We start from the raw sequence: 17,965 nt of genomic DNA on the forward strand, positions 1-17,965 counted from the left end.
CATCCTTTAAAAAAAAGTATAAGTTGAATCCATAATTTTCTCTGTTTCGAAAGCTAGAAATGGAATAAAATGCTGTAACACATTTCCAGCTGTAGATACTCATCAGAAAGTACAAGTCGTCTTTTTCTGAAAAGTCGTGTAACGTTTGAGACGCTAAATGACTTTTATGTTGCAAAACTGGGCAGAATGTCAAGGTTTGTAAAAGTTGTCCTTTAACTAGACCTTGCAGAACATTTTGCTGCAGCTTCATTTGGATGTTTCCTAGTTTATATCTGTTAGATTACAAATTTTGCCCATTCTTTTTTGCAGCAAGCCCTGTCAGCTTTAGACTTTAAGTAGGAAACTGCTGGATCATCGTGAATGTGTTAGTCTCGGGTCTTGAGTTTCTTTTTAACTAACCTAAATACCTAAAATGACAAACAGAAAGCAGGTAGAACACAGAAAAAGAGCAGCAAGTTGACCAATAACCTGGCTGCTGATTCTGCCTCCATGTTCTCTTCCTGGCCCTTCTACAGTAAAGCATCCCCACAGCATGATACTCCCACCACCATGTTTATCATTTGGTTCTAATGTGTGACCAGAAGAACCACCTTCTTCCTCATACTGGCTGTCGCCTGCATACTGTAACTTGTGGCAAACTGCAGAGGGGACTTTCTGAAGGCTTTGGTCTGATTCTGTCCTCCAGACTGACGGTCCTCCTGTCAGCAGGTCAACTCACCTGCCTTCACAAACCAAACTGACACTTTGCTCTCAGAAAAATACTGTTTAAAAACATAGATTTCACAAGACTTTCTTTTTAAGTAAAAATAAAAAAAAAAAAAAAATATATATATATATATATATATATATATATATATATATATATATATATATATATATATATATAATTTTATTTTATTTTATTTTTTTAAATGAACATTTTTTAAAAACTCAATCAACCAACCCAGGTTGATTCTAACCTAAAACCTAGGAAATTGTCCTCAGGTTGTCATATTACTGGGTCATTCAGGTTAATTCTTTTTTGTAAATTCCATGCAAATACTGCTGGAAAATAATTTAAAACTGTGGAAACTTGCATTTGTACATTAGTATTTAATACAGTAGCTGGCTCCTTTTGCTTTCCAGCTAAAGTGACTAAAGGTCATTGTAAAAGGTCCAAAAAGCAGACTGTGGCTCCAGAAGAGCAGGGTCTTCACAGAACAGCTGGCATTAGATTAAACACAAATAGATGATTTTTAAGAGTCAGGAGATTTCTGAGGGCAGAACATGGCAGAATCTACAGTAGGCTATATGAAAAGATTGTGGCTGCAACAAAAAAAAAAAAGGGTTGGAATACTTTTGTAAGGCGAAGCTGAGGGAGCAAAAGTAACTAATGTTGGTAAATCTGTGTAGGATCTGTGAAGGCAACATGTTCTTTTCAGCAGTTGACTTTAATGCAATTCAAGCTAAATTTACTGCTGACTGGATAAAAATAGCAAAGAGGGAAGGAAAAAAAAAGGCAGCTGATTCTGAAGACTCTGAGGCTGTAAAAAGAGAGAACCAGAACTTATTAGTGCCTGTAGCTCAGAGGGGAGGGACAAAGCTTTTACGCACACACATACACACACATAGGGTCACGAGACAATGGCCACATGAGTCAGGCCTATTCAGGTCCCTCATTGCTAGAGCTGTACAGTAGTTTAGTTTTGAGGCTAAAAATAAGCCCAGTGAATAGAGGTGTTCCCCTCTGACCACTGACACACTGGCAACCAGGGGCAGAGTGCGGGGGTGGGCTGTGTGTGTGTGGGGGGGGGGGGGGAGTTGGGGAGTGCAGAGACGTCAGTCTGCAGAAGACAGCGGGCCTCTGTTAGAGGAACCGGGTCAGAACGCAGGGAGCCAAGGAGGAATGTGGGTGAAGACTGTAGGCTGCAGATTCTGGTTGCAGGAAGCGTTTGATACAGTTTAATAAGATGTGCAAAGTTCAAAATGCAGAAACGTGATGGAAGGTATAAAACCTTGCATAAACACCACTTTGTTTTTTTGTCTTTTTTATTTGTTTGTGTTTATTACTTTCTCAACATTTCTGTGGAAGAGGCCTCTCTGCAGAGTTCAGGCTGTTTCAGTATGAAGGCTGGGAGTTGAGATACTTCTGGAGAAATACGACAGTCGTTCCAGAAATACCAGCATTTGTTGACTGAGACAACATACGAAAGCTGACGAGAGAAAAAACATGCACACACACACACACACACAGAATGCCTTCCTGTTAGTCAGAGGAGTGGCCACAGAGGAAGAAGTAGGTGAGATGTTGGAGACGGTGGATTATTAGCTTACCACCACATGCATACACAACAACGCATGAAATCCAGTTCACACACACCCAATCTCATCCAGCATCTGATTGGAGGAGGGATTGCATCGATGTGGGGCACAGAATACGGCTTGACCTGGTTGTAAGTGTAACCTCACACCTGAAGAGGGGAAGGGGGGGGCGGAGGGGGATTTCATAACAAGCAGCGCATGGCTCAGGGCGCATAAACACTTGGGATGGGAAATTAGAGCAAACATGTTTGTGCGCCTGACCTTGTTGGTTCTCCCACCTGTTTGAACACAGTGAGCTGCGGCTCCTCACCGCCTCACCACCATTTTAATTATGCATTGCAGGGGAAGGCTGGCGGAAACGTTTCAGCCCTGATGGAGCTCTGAAGACACGGAGCGGCCAGAACAGAAACCTGTCTGGTGACTGAAAGCTTTGAATGTCACTTCCTGCAAAGTGAGCTCAAGGTCAGTTCAGTCAGGTTGGTTGGAGGTTGTGACTGAACAGTCATTATAGATCCTACTGCAGATTCTCCATTGGGTTCAGTTCTAGGCTTGGACTAGACCGTACTGATCCATCCTATTGCAGCTCTTGCTGTACATTTAGGAAAGGTGAGCCTCCGCTTTAGTCTTTTGCCTCTTCAACTTATTTTTTATTCATTTCTAATACATTCCATTCAATTTAACAATAAAAGCAGGAAGTTCATCATTCCAACTAGGTTCCACTTGAATCATTTAAGTTTTTTTTTAGAATAAAACCATGAGTTTTTTATTTATTTTATTTTATTTTTTTGGTGAAAGGAAGACTTTATGATAATAAGTTCAGAAATGCAGGACTCTCCAGAAATCAGTTGAAAGCAAGATAATGAGGCAGCCTGACCAAAGCATTTAAAATCGTGTGGTAGTTTCCAGAGGTGGGCAGAGAATCCAACAATGGTACTCAAGTAGAGTAGAACCACCTCACAATGTATTTACTCAAGGCTGGAAAGGCAACTCAATTACTGAGTCACTGATCAAAACATCAATTATCAAGCCAAAATATAAAGTCATGGAAAGTTATATGGAAATTGAGACATTTTAAAGATCAAGATATAAATATATAAAAATAAAGTAGAATGGAAAAAAAAAATCAAAATTTGTTTCTTTCAATATAAAACTGAAGATGCATGGTCAATTCTTGGTTAAAGCAAGCTTGGTCTTCATTCAGTGAATTTTGCCACAGTGGCAAAAAAAAAAAAAATTGAGATGTGACTCAAGTCAGAGCAGCAATACTTCATAAAAATTTTATTCAAGTAAAAGTCAAAAGTACAGCCTGGTAAAAATACTCCCAAAAGTTCATGTTTTTCACCAAAAACGTTATCAAGTAAATGTAACTGAGTAAATGCAACATGTTACTTTACAACTCCGGTAATTTCATATTAGCACGTCATCGAGTTTTTAAAGACCAATTAGACTCAGTATCTTTTCTCCTTTATCTTGTGAGATTTGCTCCTGCATGCTGCATATCAGCATCTCATTTACATCCTGTCTGATGATGACTGACTCATATCTTATTATTGGCCGAAGTTGCACAATGTGTCAACTTCGGCTTCTGGAGAACTTACAACAGAGGCACTTCTCGAGAAGATTTGGGGAGTTTCCTGACCACAGGTCCCATGCTTCAATCTGTGAGCCACTTTTATCCCTGAAGCCTTGTGACATGGGGCTCCATCATCTTAGAAAACTGACTGGATTGCACCTGGATTGTTGAAAGCAGTTGGACACATTATGTTGCTAAAACAGAACGTTTTCAGACTCCTCCTTTGGCTGTGATTTTACAGCTCTGTTGATTTCAGACAATCCAATTCAACAAAAATGTCTTCCACTGGGATTTTATTGAAAAGAAAAAAAAAGCCAACACAGCTGTCACACTTATATGGTCATACATTTGTCTCAAACACTAATGAGGAATTATGCTAAAAAAAAATAAATAAATAAAGACACATGACTGGATGAAATTAACTAGGTTATTAATAAAATCATAAAGTAACGGAATCAGTCAGTCCAGTCCAGAAAAGTAGACGGAGTACCAAGAGAGCATGTGCAACAATACATGGACACATGTACTCTGCAGACAAAGAAAGATAGATGACAACGTATTTATGGTGCCATGAAGAAGTTTTGACCCACATAGTTCATTTCTTTTTTTTCTTTCTTTCTTTTTTGTCTAACGTGAACAGTTCATATTATAAAAAATACTTCAGCATAAGACAAAGGTATCCTAAAAAGTCAAAATGTGTATTTTGAAGTTCTCCAAATCTTTAGTGTGCCACGTTGGGCAGCAACACCTGCCTTCAGTATTTACAAAAACTATAAGCTGTGGTGAAAGTCTGCTCAGCTGTTCTTTACAACACTCTTAATTCAATCACTTTTTCTAATGGCCTTGTTAATCATTCCACACTATCTCCACTGAACTATTGTCCCCACTTTGGCTAGACTCGTCCAAAATCGAATCATTTTTCAAAGCCATTTAGAGGTAGACTTGCTTTGGTGATGATTAATTTACCACGGAGCCACGGCAACTTCAGCCACTTAAGATCACGAACAGATGAGCAGATTTTCTTTTTCTCCAAAATTGTTTACTCAAGAAGTACCTTCCAAAAATTTGAGCTCACAGAATCAGTGTTTTTCTCCCAGATCTTTCAGGCAACTTCAGCTTTTCAAGCAAGTTTAACTCAATGGACAGGTTGTTTTAAACAGATAACCCTGAATAACTAAAATCATCTTTTGACAACACATTTCTGTGTTCTCCCACATTATTTTTGTCTAATTTTAAAACTTGATGACATGAATACTTTAAGCATGACAAAACAAAAAGAAAAAAAAAACAGGAGAAATCCATAATGGAGCAATTACTTCTTCACTGCACTGTTTATTGACACAAATAAGCAATAATCCATTACACTGTGAAAAGCAAACAGTATTAGCCTAAAGCACTTATGTGGCTAAAACATTTATCTGTCTGGCTTCAGGAATAAGACTCTGGCAAATGTAAAACTGTAACAGCAAACAAATGAAAGATTAATTGAAACATTTAAGGAGATTAAGAGCATGTCTCTAAGTATAACGGTCATCTCAAATCCAGTTTTATTAGTCCAGTCACCCACCAGTGAAGAGATCACAAAGGAGATTTAAAATGTATCAAAGAAAAGAGCCAAAATAATGGCAGGAATACTCCCATAAATAGGAATATGCTGCTGGAAACAAAAATCAGAACCACATTTTTTATTCAAAATACCCAGCAGGGTTGTGTTTTGCTTTAGGACATAATGAATAGTAACAAAAGAAAAACAATTTTAAAAAGAGTGTGGCTGTGCTTCTTATAGGCTGCAACACGGCAAGACTTTCAACAGAAAGCAGAAGACTGAGGGTATTGCAGGAAATCTGCTCTCTTTTATCCTTTTGACGATTCAACATCTGCCCATCGTGGAACATGTTGAGTTGGGAAACTTTTTTTTCTTTTGCAAATCTATAAACTACGGAATGAATCCACATTCTCTATGGAACACACATGGACACTGCTATTTGGAGCGACCTATAAATGGACAACACCAAGCATGATCTCTACTTGTGATTGTTAGTCCCTGAGGCAACAGCCGACAATCACCAGCAACAGAGCTTCATCGTCTCCATAAGTCATGCAGTAACGGGGAGCAGCCTGTTGGTCCACTGACAGGACGTCATTATCTTGAATGGTCCTTATCAGTAGAGCACAAACTCTCTCCTTCCTCAAGCAGGCATGATGAAATTAAGAGGTAAAGGCTTTTCTATCTGATTGACCAACGAGTTAAGGGTCTTGTTTTGGTATGATGTGGTAATTATTCATCAGGGTCAATTTCAATGAAGCTGTTGCCCCAAGAAGACCCGCCTGCAAAGTCATATGTTCATCTCCTTGGCAAGAGATGTAACTCCACCATTCACAGGACTCTGAACATGTTGTTGAGGCAGCACACTCATTCCTCCAGGTCTGGTCAACTTCGCTTCCTCGCAGCTACGAACTGTGTTGTTTAATCCATGGTTCATGTCCGTCAGTATGAATTAACATTTAACACATCAGTCAAAAAATACAAGAAGAGAAATAAAAGAGAAAAGAAAAATCATGCACAAGTCACAGCGGTCTATAAGATGCAGAATCAGGCAAACTATGAAAAAAACAACCTGCAACTTACAATCTGGGGAAAAAAAATGGTAAATGTGAAAAAAAAGTCAACTACCACCGAGGCTTTTAGATAAGTTTGCTCAAACTACTAACAGCCATGTTATGTAAGAGTCTAGAAAAGCAACAGTTTGGGCAATCGGCTACAAAACAGTGCAAGGCTTCTTTTCTTTGAAGGGGTTCTCTGAGGTTGGGATGCCCATAAGGAGAGGGTCGTTCTTAGCATGCTCTCCACAGTAGCGCATCAGGTCTGATGAAGCCTTGGACACCTGCAAAAACACACCAATCAGTCCACACCACCTTAAAAAATCATTCACACTGAGCCTTTTCACATTTTGTTACATTCCAACTCCAGAGTTGCTTTTTGGGACTTTATTTGACCGACCCAATGAAAAGTAGAGACTAAATGTGAAGTAGGGAGAAGAGAACACAGAAATACAAAAAAATCCTAAACACTTCTGATTATGTGTAGAAAAAAAAGACACCTTGTGTCCTAAGAGGATAGAGCAGATATGTGTGACTAATTCCCAATATGAACCCACTTTTATCCTGTCGATGCGAGCTTCCCTCCTCAGCTGCTGCACCGTCCGCCTGGCCTGCGCGACGCTACTGGAGCTCGCCGTTTTGGAAGACATCTCCGCTTTCAGACGATGACTCTGCTCCAACCTGTGGTGCAGAGAGATATACTTGTTAACTGGACATTAATTAGACAAGGCATACAGATGATATTGACATGGGGTGAGCCAACAAAGCCACTGCGCAATTAGGCTATTTAAACATTGACTGACAGCATGATGTTCCTGGGAGGATTAAAGAAACAACAAAAGGTCAAATTGCTGGGGAAAAAAAATGCAGCCGTGGCTCCAGGTGCTTTATTAGAAAGACAATAAAAGCAGCAACTAGGCCAGCAAAACAAAAAATGTTTGCTAGAAGATAACACATCAGCGTTATCTTCTAGCAAACATTCCAACTCATTTAGTAACCGTGGTCTTCTTCTTTGCTTTACTTGACAGTAATGCAAGTAATGCATTACTTGCATTACTTCGTCCCATGTGCAGCGTGTCCCATGTGCAGAGTGTCCCATGTGCAGTGTGTCCCATGTGCAGCATGTCCCATGTGCAGCATGTCCCATGTGCAGCATGTCCCATGTGCAGTGTCCCATGTGCAGCGTGTCCCATGTGCAGTGTGTCCCATGTGCAGCATGTCCCATGTGCAGTGTCCCATGTGCAGCATGTCCCATGTGCAGTGTCCCATGTGCAGCGTGTCCCATGTGCAGTGTGTCCCATGTGCAGCATGTCCCATGTGCAGTGTCCCATGTGCAGCATGTCCCATGTGCAGTGTCCCATGTGCAGTGTCCCATGTGCAGCATGTCCCATGTGCAGTGTGTCCCATGTGCAGTGTCCCATGTGCAGTGTCCCATGTGCAGCATGTCCCATGTGCAGTGTCCCATATGCAGTGTGTCCCATGTGCAGAGTCCCATGTGCAGCATGTCCCTTGTGCAGTGTCCCATGTGCAGTGTGTCCCATGTGCAGAGTGCCAGTGCAGTTAAGGTCGCACTATCAGTCCCTGGTGTAAACAAGAACATCCTGTAAGAAACAATATGACGCTGAGAGCAGAAAACTGATTTTGGTGAACAGATTGATATAAAACAAAGAAGTTGATTAGAAACAGAAAGTACCACTGGTTTATTCTTCTGCAATAAAATAAGTGTTTCAGGCAGAGAGAAACAGACAATTAATACATATAATAATAAAATACTACATGGTCAGTACTTGTACAGTGGTTTATCAAGTTCAGATGACCCCAAATTCATTCACCCATTCACAGACTGTTGAATAAAAAGCCAACAGCTTTACGTCAGACATAAAGCTGCTCATTTGTTGAAGCGGAATGGATTTTTTATCTCACTGCATGCAACTTCTGAGAAATGACTGTTGACTTAATGTTGAGTTGAGTCAATATGCGTAGAAGCTCTGACCCAACCTAACAGACTTCTGTTTCACAATTCCCTCTTCCAGGATGCAGTGGTGTGTCTTTACCGGCTCATTACGTCAAAGCCTGTACTGCAAGCAGGAGAGGCTGCACAGTTGCTTGATTCAACCCGTCATTCCAGACAACTGCAGAGCAGAACTCAGAGCGGAACCAGAACTTGAGCAAAAGTCTGATGTCTCCAGTCTGTAGGGCCGAGAAAGGTAAGGCCCAGGAAGTATGTTCCAACTGCTTCCTGGAACATATGAGACAATGCAAAGTTGTTCCTTTGCATTAACCTCTAGGGAACAACTTTGAAGGCTCATGCAAGAGGAACAGAACAAAGTATTGTTAGTGTTACAGTGGGACATGGTACACAGTTAAGCAATGGATTAGAAACTGAGAGTGGCTCAGTTCTGATCACTTGAAGCTCAAGTTCTTGGAACAAATGAAGAAAACTGCGGGACGCAGCGTGGTGACATGTGGTGCTTGCTTTGAGCTCTAATGCCGGATGTCATGGAGGAGGGGGATGAGGGGGCGACCGGCTGAAATGCAAATCAGATGAAACATGGGAAAATGCAGGGCCAACTACAGAGAGCAGACGAGACCACGCATCCCTCTAATCCCAACTCCTCTCCACTCACCCACTCCCCTTCCGCTTCCTCCACAGGAAACTGGATCGCCAGTCACCCTGCAAAGCATAAATGATTAAATATGGAGTAGTGGTTATAAAAATAGAAGCTTCCCACAGAGGAGTTACCAGGGAAACAGAGAAATGAGTTCTGCTGCAGCTATAAATAGCGGGTAGTAATTTTAAAGCACGCCTTTAGGTGGAACCTCCCAGCATTTGAAAAATCACAGGCAACATTACACTTGTTCAACATGCACACTCGCTCAATCTGTTGTTGTACGTTTTGCCTTCTTGACCTTTGAACTCATTGTTCCATGGTGTGCCTGTCGTGTCAACACAGCTGTAGGGTTTAAACACACAACAGCAGCAGCAGCGAGGAGTGAGCGGCTGCGAGAGGGCGAGCTGCATCACAGCAGGGCCGTGCATCCAAACTGCGTGACGCCGGCTGCTAACACACACACACACACACACACACACACACACACACCCCACACACCACACACACACACACACACACACACACACACACACACACACACACACACACACACACACACACGCACACGCCCACGCACATGCACTCACCAGAAAGTTCCACGACTAACCACAGCATATGTGCAAACCAATGTGCTCTGAAAAATTGATTAAGTCAGTGGAGTGTGCCCCGTAGGGGGGTTGGGGGGGCAGTATGGATGAACGAAAAGATGGTTTGTAGTTTGTTTTGTAGCAACCTAAAGTATGAAATAAACAAAATAAGTGTGTAGTTTGTGTCTGGTTGAACGATTTGTGAGCCCAGTTGATTTTATTTTTCTCTTTTGGGGGGCGAAGGGTGAAATTTCATTGTAATCATCTATGCCCTCTATGTTTAGAAGGTAGATAAGCAAAGGATATTGATAAATATAGCAGCAGTAGCAGCAATGTCTTCCAGATGTTGTACTTTTGGAAACACTCAGCCTGCCTTGTTGAGACTTTTCCCCATTCCAATAGGCTTCATTCAGAGAAACAAATCAGCAACATCCTGTTACAGAGTTCAGCAGAAAGGGTAAAAATCCACTATAACCAGCTTGCTTAATTTGCAGCAACAGGTCTACAGCTAATTAGACTGGCTGTTGTAGAACAGCAGCATATGTGCTGAACCACAGAGGTTACCTCCAAAGGAAATCTGGCAGCAATCGTCACGTTGCATCAAATCTGTTCGCATGTGTGATGAAATTGCTGCTAACATTGCTGCCCATCTGGGAGATCAGTTTTATGGATTTTCCTGGACCGTCAAGGTAATTATTGAGTATCAGTGAAAAAGACTTCTGAATGTCCAAAAATCCATCCATCCATCCATCCATCCATCCATCCATCCATCCATCCATCCATCCATCCATCCATCCATCCATCCATCCATCCATCCATCCATCCATCCATCCATCCATCCATCCATCCATCCATCCATCCATCCATCCATCCATCCATCCTTCCCTCCCTCCCTCCTTCCCTCCCTCTTTCCATCCATCCAACTTTCAAAAAGAGATCAAGAAATGAAGAAACTACATATTTTGTGGGAAGTACGATGATAGACAAGAACAAGCCTTACTTGCTTTAAATACAGAGTAGCAAAGGCGTGTTTATGTTCCCATGAGAGATCTTTGAATGCCTTGAAAAATTAATTTTAATGTGTCTACATTACATTCATCTATTCTACATACATTATCACAATGACATCATAAAGCTGATTTTTACTGTAACCTGCTTTAATTCTCTAAAATCCAAATAGTAGATGTAAAGTTTGTACAGTTGCAGTACACCAGGTCACATTGGGTCCATCTGAAGATGAAAGGAAATCCAGCTTCCCTCCAGCCTAATCTAAAGAATTTCCTGCTTGCGTTGCATTTGATTGACCAAATTAAACAGATAATTTTTTTTTTTATCAAGGACTTTCCTTTAATGCCTTTTATGTTTCTTGAGCGGCACAATCTTGTTGAACTGCACTATATAGATAAGAGAGAGTCAGTCAGAACTGACAGCGATGCAAGAACCGCTTTTATAACAACACATACATGACAAAGAATCAGCAGCCGACATTCTCTGAATGTTGGGAACAGAACATTAAGATCAACATCATAAATACAAAACATTACATCACAATTTGACTGAGATTTTGTTCTTGAACACGTGTTTGAACTTTGATCTAAACCGTCTCATTGTAGCTTCCGCTGTGACTACGATTACTATCCTGATGGAAGGTGAACCCCCAACATGAGTCATCATTCCTCTCATTAATAATAATTTGCCATATTCATGGACATTCATATTTTTGGAGCGGAAATCATCTCCTTGTGGAACCAGAACTTTTTTAATCAATGTAAAGAAATTATTGACTTAAAATGAGCTCCTATATCTTGCTGAAAAAAGTCACCTGTAAGTTAGTTTGGTCTTATTTCAAATCTTGTAAAATATTTGCACATGAAACTGGACAAACAATACTTAGAAAGTTTTGTGTTTTTGCAGCAAAAAAAAAAAAAAAAAGATTGAATGTGTGATGGTTACGATGTGAGTTTGATTGGAACAATAACTTTATTTCTGAATTAACTCTTCCTCTGAGTTTAGGATCAATATCATCATCTCTAGAACAATAGTGGTTGGTGAAAATATGTAACAAAAAAAATAAATAACGACACAAGTTCACTGATAATTTTCCTCTTTGAGTTATGAGCCACAGCAGAGGTCTGTAGGGTACTGAGTGTTCTTTTCTGGGCCGCAGCAAGAGGAAGGGACCTTTAAAGGCTAATTACATTGACAGTGAACACTCCTCCCCTCAGGCCAGACGTGCCTCGTGTGGCACACTGTCTACACTTAGTGAAAAGGTGAACAGGGTTTGCACACAGTCCCAGCAGGACACGTAGCTGGCTGGTGAGGTCCGTCTGGCTGCAGGCACCACAGTGCTGTTCTGTCCCACTGAAACCCTGCAGGTTCCTAACACACACTCATTAACACACACACCATCCTGACACATTGCATTGTCCTGACCGTTGTCCCAGTGCCTGATGCATAATAACTGGGAATTAAAGAAAACAAAAAAAAATAAATAAATAAAAATAAACCAAAGATTTTGAATAGTTTTGACTGAAAGTGTTCTGTCCTGAAACCCTTTGTTGGCCTGTATTGCTGGGAGCCTCGGCCTGCATTGCAGCTGAACGTCGTGTCTCTGTTATATACGTACTACTTGCATGTCCGCTAATGTTTCTGTCCCACAAAAAGTCTCCCTGACAGACGGGGAACATGTTTTTGTAGCTTTTCTCATGCAGGAGTTTGACAGAAAGAGGAACCTCTGCAGCACTCCAGACTTAAGGACCTTTTGCCTTTGTTTCCGGAACTTTCTGACACACAAGCCCAAGACGTAATACTGTATCTGTGGTCCAAAATAATGCCAGATGAATAACATGGGGATGTCACAGGTTTTCACAGAGCCTTGTAAAACTATTCGTATTTGTTGGAGTTCTCCACCTTTTGTTACATTAAAACCACAAACCTGAATGTTTTATTTGTATTTAGCAACATACTGACAAAAAGTACCATCTAAAAATAAAGACAGCATTTTTTTCTCCTGCTTTAAGGACAGAAATTTGAAAGGCGGTGTGTGTGAAAAGGTATTCAGCTTCTATGCACCACAAATCTGGAACAAACTCCTAGAAAACTGCAAAAACTGATGAAACACTGAGTTGCTTTTGATTAATACCTGGAATATTGATCAGCATACTTGAAGTGTTTCGATACATTTTCTTTATAAATCAAGTCAAATCCAAAATAATTGCGGGTGTAATGTAAAAACATGTGAGGGAGTTTAAGGGTTATGAAGACTTTTACAAGCCACTTTATGTATAAAAAGAAAGAAATTAGATTCTTGGTGAAATTCACCAAAGTGACAACGCATACTTGACTGACGGAGCAAATGTTTGAAAAATAATGAATCTAAAAGCTGCACAAACACAAAGTTACTAAAAGCATAAAGCTGTTGAGTGTAATGACTTCCTTTATTCTGCATCTTTATTCTGAAAGAAGATTCAAAAAGCTGAAAGCAATTTAACAAAATAATTCAGTTTATTTCAAGAGAGACGAATTTCAAATGAAAGGTAAGTTATAAAACAAACATATAAGATCAAAATCCTCGTCAGTGTAAGAAAACAGCAGCGTCAGATCTTTATTCTTTGTTCTTACTTGTCCATATTTGCTTTCTGCAACAATTAAAGGTGATGTAGAAAATCCTCTCACATGCACATTCAGAAACATGCATGTCAAAAGAGCCATTCTACACATAAACATGATAAAACAGGCAGTTTGTGTCGCAGCCGGGCGTGTTCTTCATACGCAGGCAGAGACTTCAGAATCCTACAAGCCAAAGGAATGTCTGCAATGCTGTCAGCTGTGGTGACTGTCTGGATCTAGCGTGAATATTCGTGTGTAGTACATGTAAACACGTGACGCGCTGAAAGCTTTGATAAGAAAAAAGGAAAATAAGAAAGTCTTTGATCAGGGATGTTTCTTTCATGTAGCTTCAGGACTCTGTGCAGATGGTCTGTCTGTGTGCCAGCACACTGAGTCCTGAAGAGTTCAGGACAGCAGCTTTAATCCTGTGGTTTGTAATTCAGCACAGAGCTAAGTTCTGCTGCCTGAACAAATACTCTAGTAAGTGACTCCACTCTATTAAAATCCTCCTTCAATGAGAGAATGCACTCAGCCTGTCTTGCAAATGTAAAACAAAAACATCAGTTCGTGCACAAATCAGCCACAGTTTCTTTGTTGTGTTTGTTTTACAGTCTGAATTGTGGACTGAGGCTGCAGTTGAACGAGCTGCACAGTATGAGCTGAAAGCTAAATGTTCTGACTGAAATGTTCAGCGATGGACGGGTACGGAGTGTCTGTCGGGTTTTCGCACTAATCCCACTAGCATTCAGCAGCTGATAGCAAACCGGTGCATGAGCTGAACTCCTGCAGCTGGTCCAAACGCTGCAGCGGTTTCATGCTTGGGAAAGAGAAGTCAGAGTTTTGCTGGTTCGGATCACAGAGTGTACCGAATATGAATTTGTTCTGAACATCTTGTGGGATCACGATAAACGTACATTTTTAAAACATCAGCCGAAATAACTGGAGAATGTGTCAGAATCTTACATCTCTGTAAATAACAGATAAAGTTCTGCAGCAGTAAAGTCATGAGATAATACCCGAACCTCGGCACATCAAGGACGCCAAGTTATACAACTGTAATCAGAAAAACAAAACTGGGACAGCATGAAACAAACTTCTTTTAAATTGATTAAATTAGAACACACTCATCGTTTTGACCTGAAATCCAAAGGAAGTTGGGATGATAAAGATTGGTATTTTGTAGGGTTAACATCCACTTTCAGAATGTTCAGCAACATTCTGAAAGTGGATTTCAGAAATCCACTTTCAGATGGATTACCCACCACCCCCTTCCTTTCCTTTCTGAAAGTGGAAAGGAAGGGGGTGGTTGGTATTTATTTTTTAACCTTCAGTGGAGATATGTAGATGAAACTAAAGTTTGCAAACACTGACCTCTAAAAAGGCCACTTTACTCTCGTTTAGACCTATTTAGATGAGATTTTAATGCTTTGTGACCAACAGAAAGGTTCCCACATTTAACTGGGGGCTGAAGTTGACCCACCCATATTATGGGTTATTCAGGGACTTGTAACAATTAGGAGGGGAAAACTGGGCTGAGAAACAAGTTTTCTGAAAAACACAAAGCAAAGCCAGCAGCAGAGCATACAGGTGCAGAGAGAGATCAGATGATTCTCCGCAGCCTTTCTGACCTGAGAAATGTGACGGCAAGCAGAGACAGATGCCAATAATAACATATTAATGTTACACAATGACTTTTCAAGTGTTTAAAGTCTAAATAAACCCCAAATAAACAGTTTTTTGGTTTGCAGATAAATCATAAATAGATCCTTAGTATGTAACTTTTATAAGAAATACATATTTTTCTGTATTTGTTAAAACTGTCACCTTGTCAGCAGACAGATAAACTGTGAGAAAATGGAGCTCCTCTGCTTTCTGTTAGTGCTAACTAGAAACAACCAATCAGAGCCCAGAGGCGGGTCTTGGTACTCTCAATCATGACTATGTACATGTTTTTCAGCCATATCGTTAATTTAAAACCAACCTTTTGCTAACTAAATGAAACGTGTTGGATGACGTAACCAGACAATGCAAAGAAACACAGAGCATTTTGTCTTTGCTTTCCAACTTGTGACTCAGAATCTTTCAAAGGAGAAAGGTGTCTTTGTACCGCAATCAGAAGGAATCCTCTCCTGTCTGGTTTGAAGAAAGAAAAAAGAACAGACAACAAGTAACATATTTATCTGTTATCTACTAGCAACACAGCTAAACTGCTTGGCAACAACACAGGCCACACATACACACACAAACACAAGCCTCTCTGGGGACAGCGATCATTCTGCAGCGACCTCCACAAAGAACTCTGAGGCTTTGGCACATTTGAGAGGCACGGTGACAATGCAGACAGCCTATCAGCATTGTGTCACACTCACAACAGTCATTTGTGCATTGAATGGAACCGAGACAACTGGAATGGGAGTCCAGAGCTTTTACAAGTTTAACTGTGCCCTCATGAGCTCTAATCTGAACCCGCCTGATGCTATCTGGGAGTCAGGCTGCCCAGTGAGGCGTGCAGCGCGCTGAGAATAGAGAAACAAACACACTCTATTCTGAGTTGTGGAGGAGACGAGCTTTATGAGTAACGCTGCAGCCTTGTAGTCTGTAATCAAACTTCATGGATTACGAGCTCCGATGGTGACAGATTGGTGAAGGCGTCCTGGGTGCTGTGCAAGACCCAATCGTGTGAAGTCAGCCGACATGAAAAGCAACACAGGAGGTGTTTGCGTTAGTGCAGCAGACTAAATCAGGAGACGTGTATTCCTAAACCCTGAGTCACAAACTGAGACGTTCTCTCAGGGCCCCATGCTTCAGTGCACATCTTTCTCTGACAGAAAGCCCTGCAGACTGAAGGTGAGGTCACCGACAGGACAGCTGAGTCTTCCTGAACCGCCGACCCACCTGGGCCCCACGTGCAGCAGAACAGGTTCCTTTGAGTGTGTGTACTTGGTCACAGTCATTCTATAGTTCAAAGCTCTGGGTAATGTGCTTCTGATTCCCACAGAAAGACTTTCATCTGAGACCATTAACACTCCCTGCAGAGATGCATTCTGAACAATGTCCAGGGATTAGGGATTTCTTTGAAGTTTGTGCAACATTTTTTCATTCATGCACTTGGAATTCGGCTGAAAAACCCGAAACCAGGTGGCCCCAGACTTTATGTACACATGGTAGATTTTCAGACTGGCACTGCATCATGAGAGACATGCAAGTTCAGCCAAAGAAAGTGGTGCAGTTAAACTGGATTTAAAGCTGGGTATAAAGTCAACAAGATGTACCACAAGCTGACTCTATGAATACACAGATGTATGTGGACGGGGCAGTGCAAAAAGACGCCAAGTGACGAAGAGTATATATAAAAGAATGCTATCAAACCAAAGTCCAACTTTATTCCTAACGTAAAGGAAAGAGATTCAAAGAACAATTCACCAGAATCAGCTGTTGGTACCTTTGCCTTACTTGGAGGCAAAGGTACCAATTTCTAGGTACCACGTTCTATGAAATCTAATGTAATCATTTCAGCTTTTTAGGTGACTGTACAATACCTACTTCAATCACCCTCTTCTGTTTTTCTTGTTTTTTCAACACAGACTATTTCTTCTTCACCACCAAGTCACTAAGTTCACCCCTCATCAAGTTTCTCCCTCATTATTTCGGTTTATATCCACAGATCTGGTCTGAAGACACTTCACTACAATCCAGGTGGGGACGTGTTTCAGGACCTCACAGTTGCTGGTGTTGTTAGTAGCTTGTCTTAGTAGAACCTCCGAGTGAGGTTCTACTAAGTCTAATGATGATACTCAAAGAAAGTGATGTTTAAATTTATTAATGCTAAACATGCTAATTGTGTCAAGGCTGAAACAAGTGTGATAAAAGTTTAAGTGTGAGATCCACATTTTTTTGTTGCTTGTTTTCTATTAAATTGTACTGCAGTGTGATTACAACGTTTGTTGAGTTAGAGACATAAAATCGGTTGACATCTTTGCAACTGTTCTTAAAACACAAAGAGTCCTTCATCTGACCTTCAGGTGTTTTGTGACACATGTCCTATAATATGGGGGATTTAACAGCATGAACAGTAGAGTTTGAATGATACAATGAAACAACTCTGTAACTTTGGGATAGTTCTGAGAAATTTTGTTAAAATTTATTGTTAAGGCAACCAATCAGCATGGACAGGTCAGAGAATGGAAAATTAATTAGAAATCTGGCAACAACATTTCTGATCGGTGCAAGTGTAAAAGTAAGGGTTATTTATTCATCAAGAAAACGTGACAAAATGTATCAAAAATTGTTTTGCTCATTTTAAGGATACGTCCATATAAGGAGCAACGTTCAAGTCGGGAGAATTTTGCAGGAACTAATTTGGGATAGGCATCTGCAGGTTTATCTCTGTCTTTTCCCAGACTCTGTTATCTTCACTTTGGCTTTGGAAACTCTTGCTGTCAACACCAAAGCTCCTCAGAAAACAATGAAGTCGTCTCAGCTCCGGTGGAGTGGCACACATGGAAGAGCCCTCAGGGAACGGCTGAGTGTAGCAGTTAATGAACCCTTAGTCAGACCCGTTTGTGTGGTGATCTGACGCTCTGTGAGCCAACACGCTGGCTTTCCTTCACTTTGTCTTGACGCAAACAATTACTCCGAGACAACCGAGCCGCGCAAAATGGCTCCACAAGCAGGGAGCAGAA

At 40.9% G+C, this 17,965-nt stretch overlaps 1 protein-coding gene across 1 annotated transcript in view; it reads right to left on the bottom strand.

Moving 5' to 3' along the window:
- Positions 1-5,175: 5,175 nt before the first annotated feature.
- The window catches only part of gng12b (guanine nucleotide binding protein (G protein), gamma 12b), a 33,629-nt gene continuing 20,839 nt past the window's right edge, over positions 5,176-17,965 (bottom strand). Inside the window, exons 3-4 of the mRNA XM_055060461.1 lie at positions 7,033-7,156; positions 5,176-6,759 (exon numbers count right to left, since the gene is read on the bottom strand). Coding sequence (XP_054916436.1) covers positions 6,634-6,759; positions 7,033-7,125 — 219 coding nt within the window. The 5' untranslated portion in view covers positions 7,126-7,156 and the 3' untranslated portion in view covers positions 5,176-6,633. The remainder of the gene's footprint in view (positions 6,760-7,032; positions 7,157-17,965) is intronic.

Source organism: Poeciliopsis prolifica, unplaced genomic scaffold (genome assembly GCF_027474105.1).
Source record: "Poeciliopsis prolifica strain line A6 unplaced genomic scaffold, Auburn_PproV2 SCAFFOLD060, whole genome shotgun sequence".
Taxonomy (NCBI): domain Eukaryota; kingdom Metazoa; phylum Chordata; class Actinopteri; order Cyprinodontiformes; family Poeciliidae; genus Poeciliopsis; species Poeciliopsis prolifica.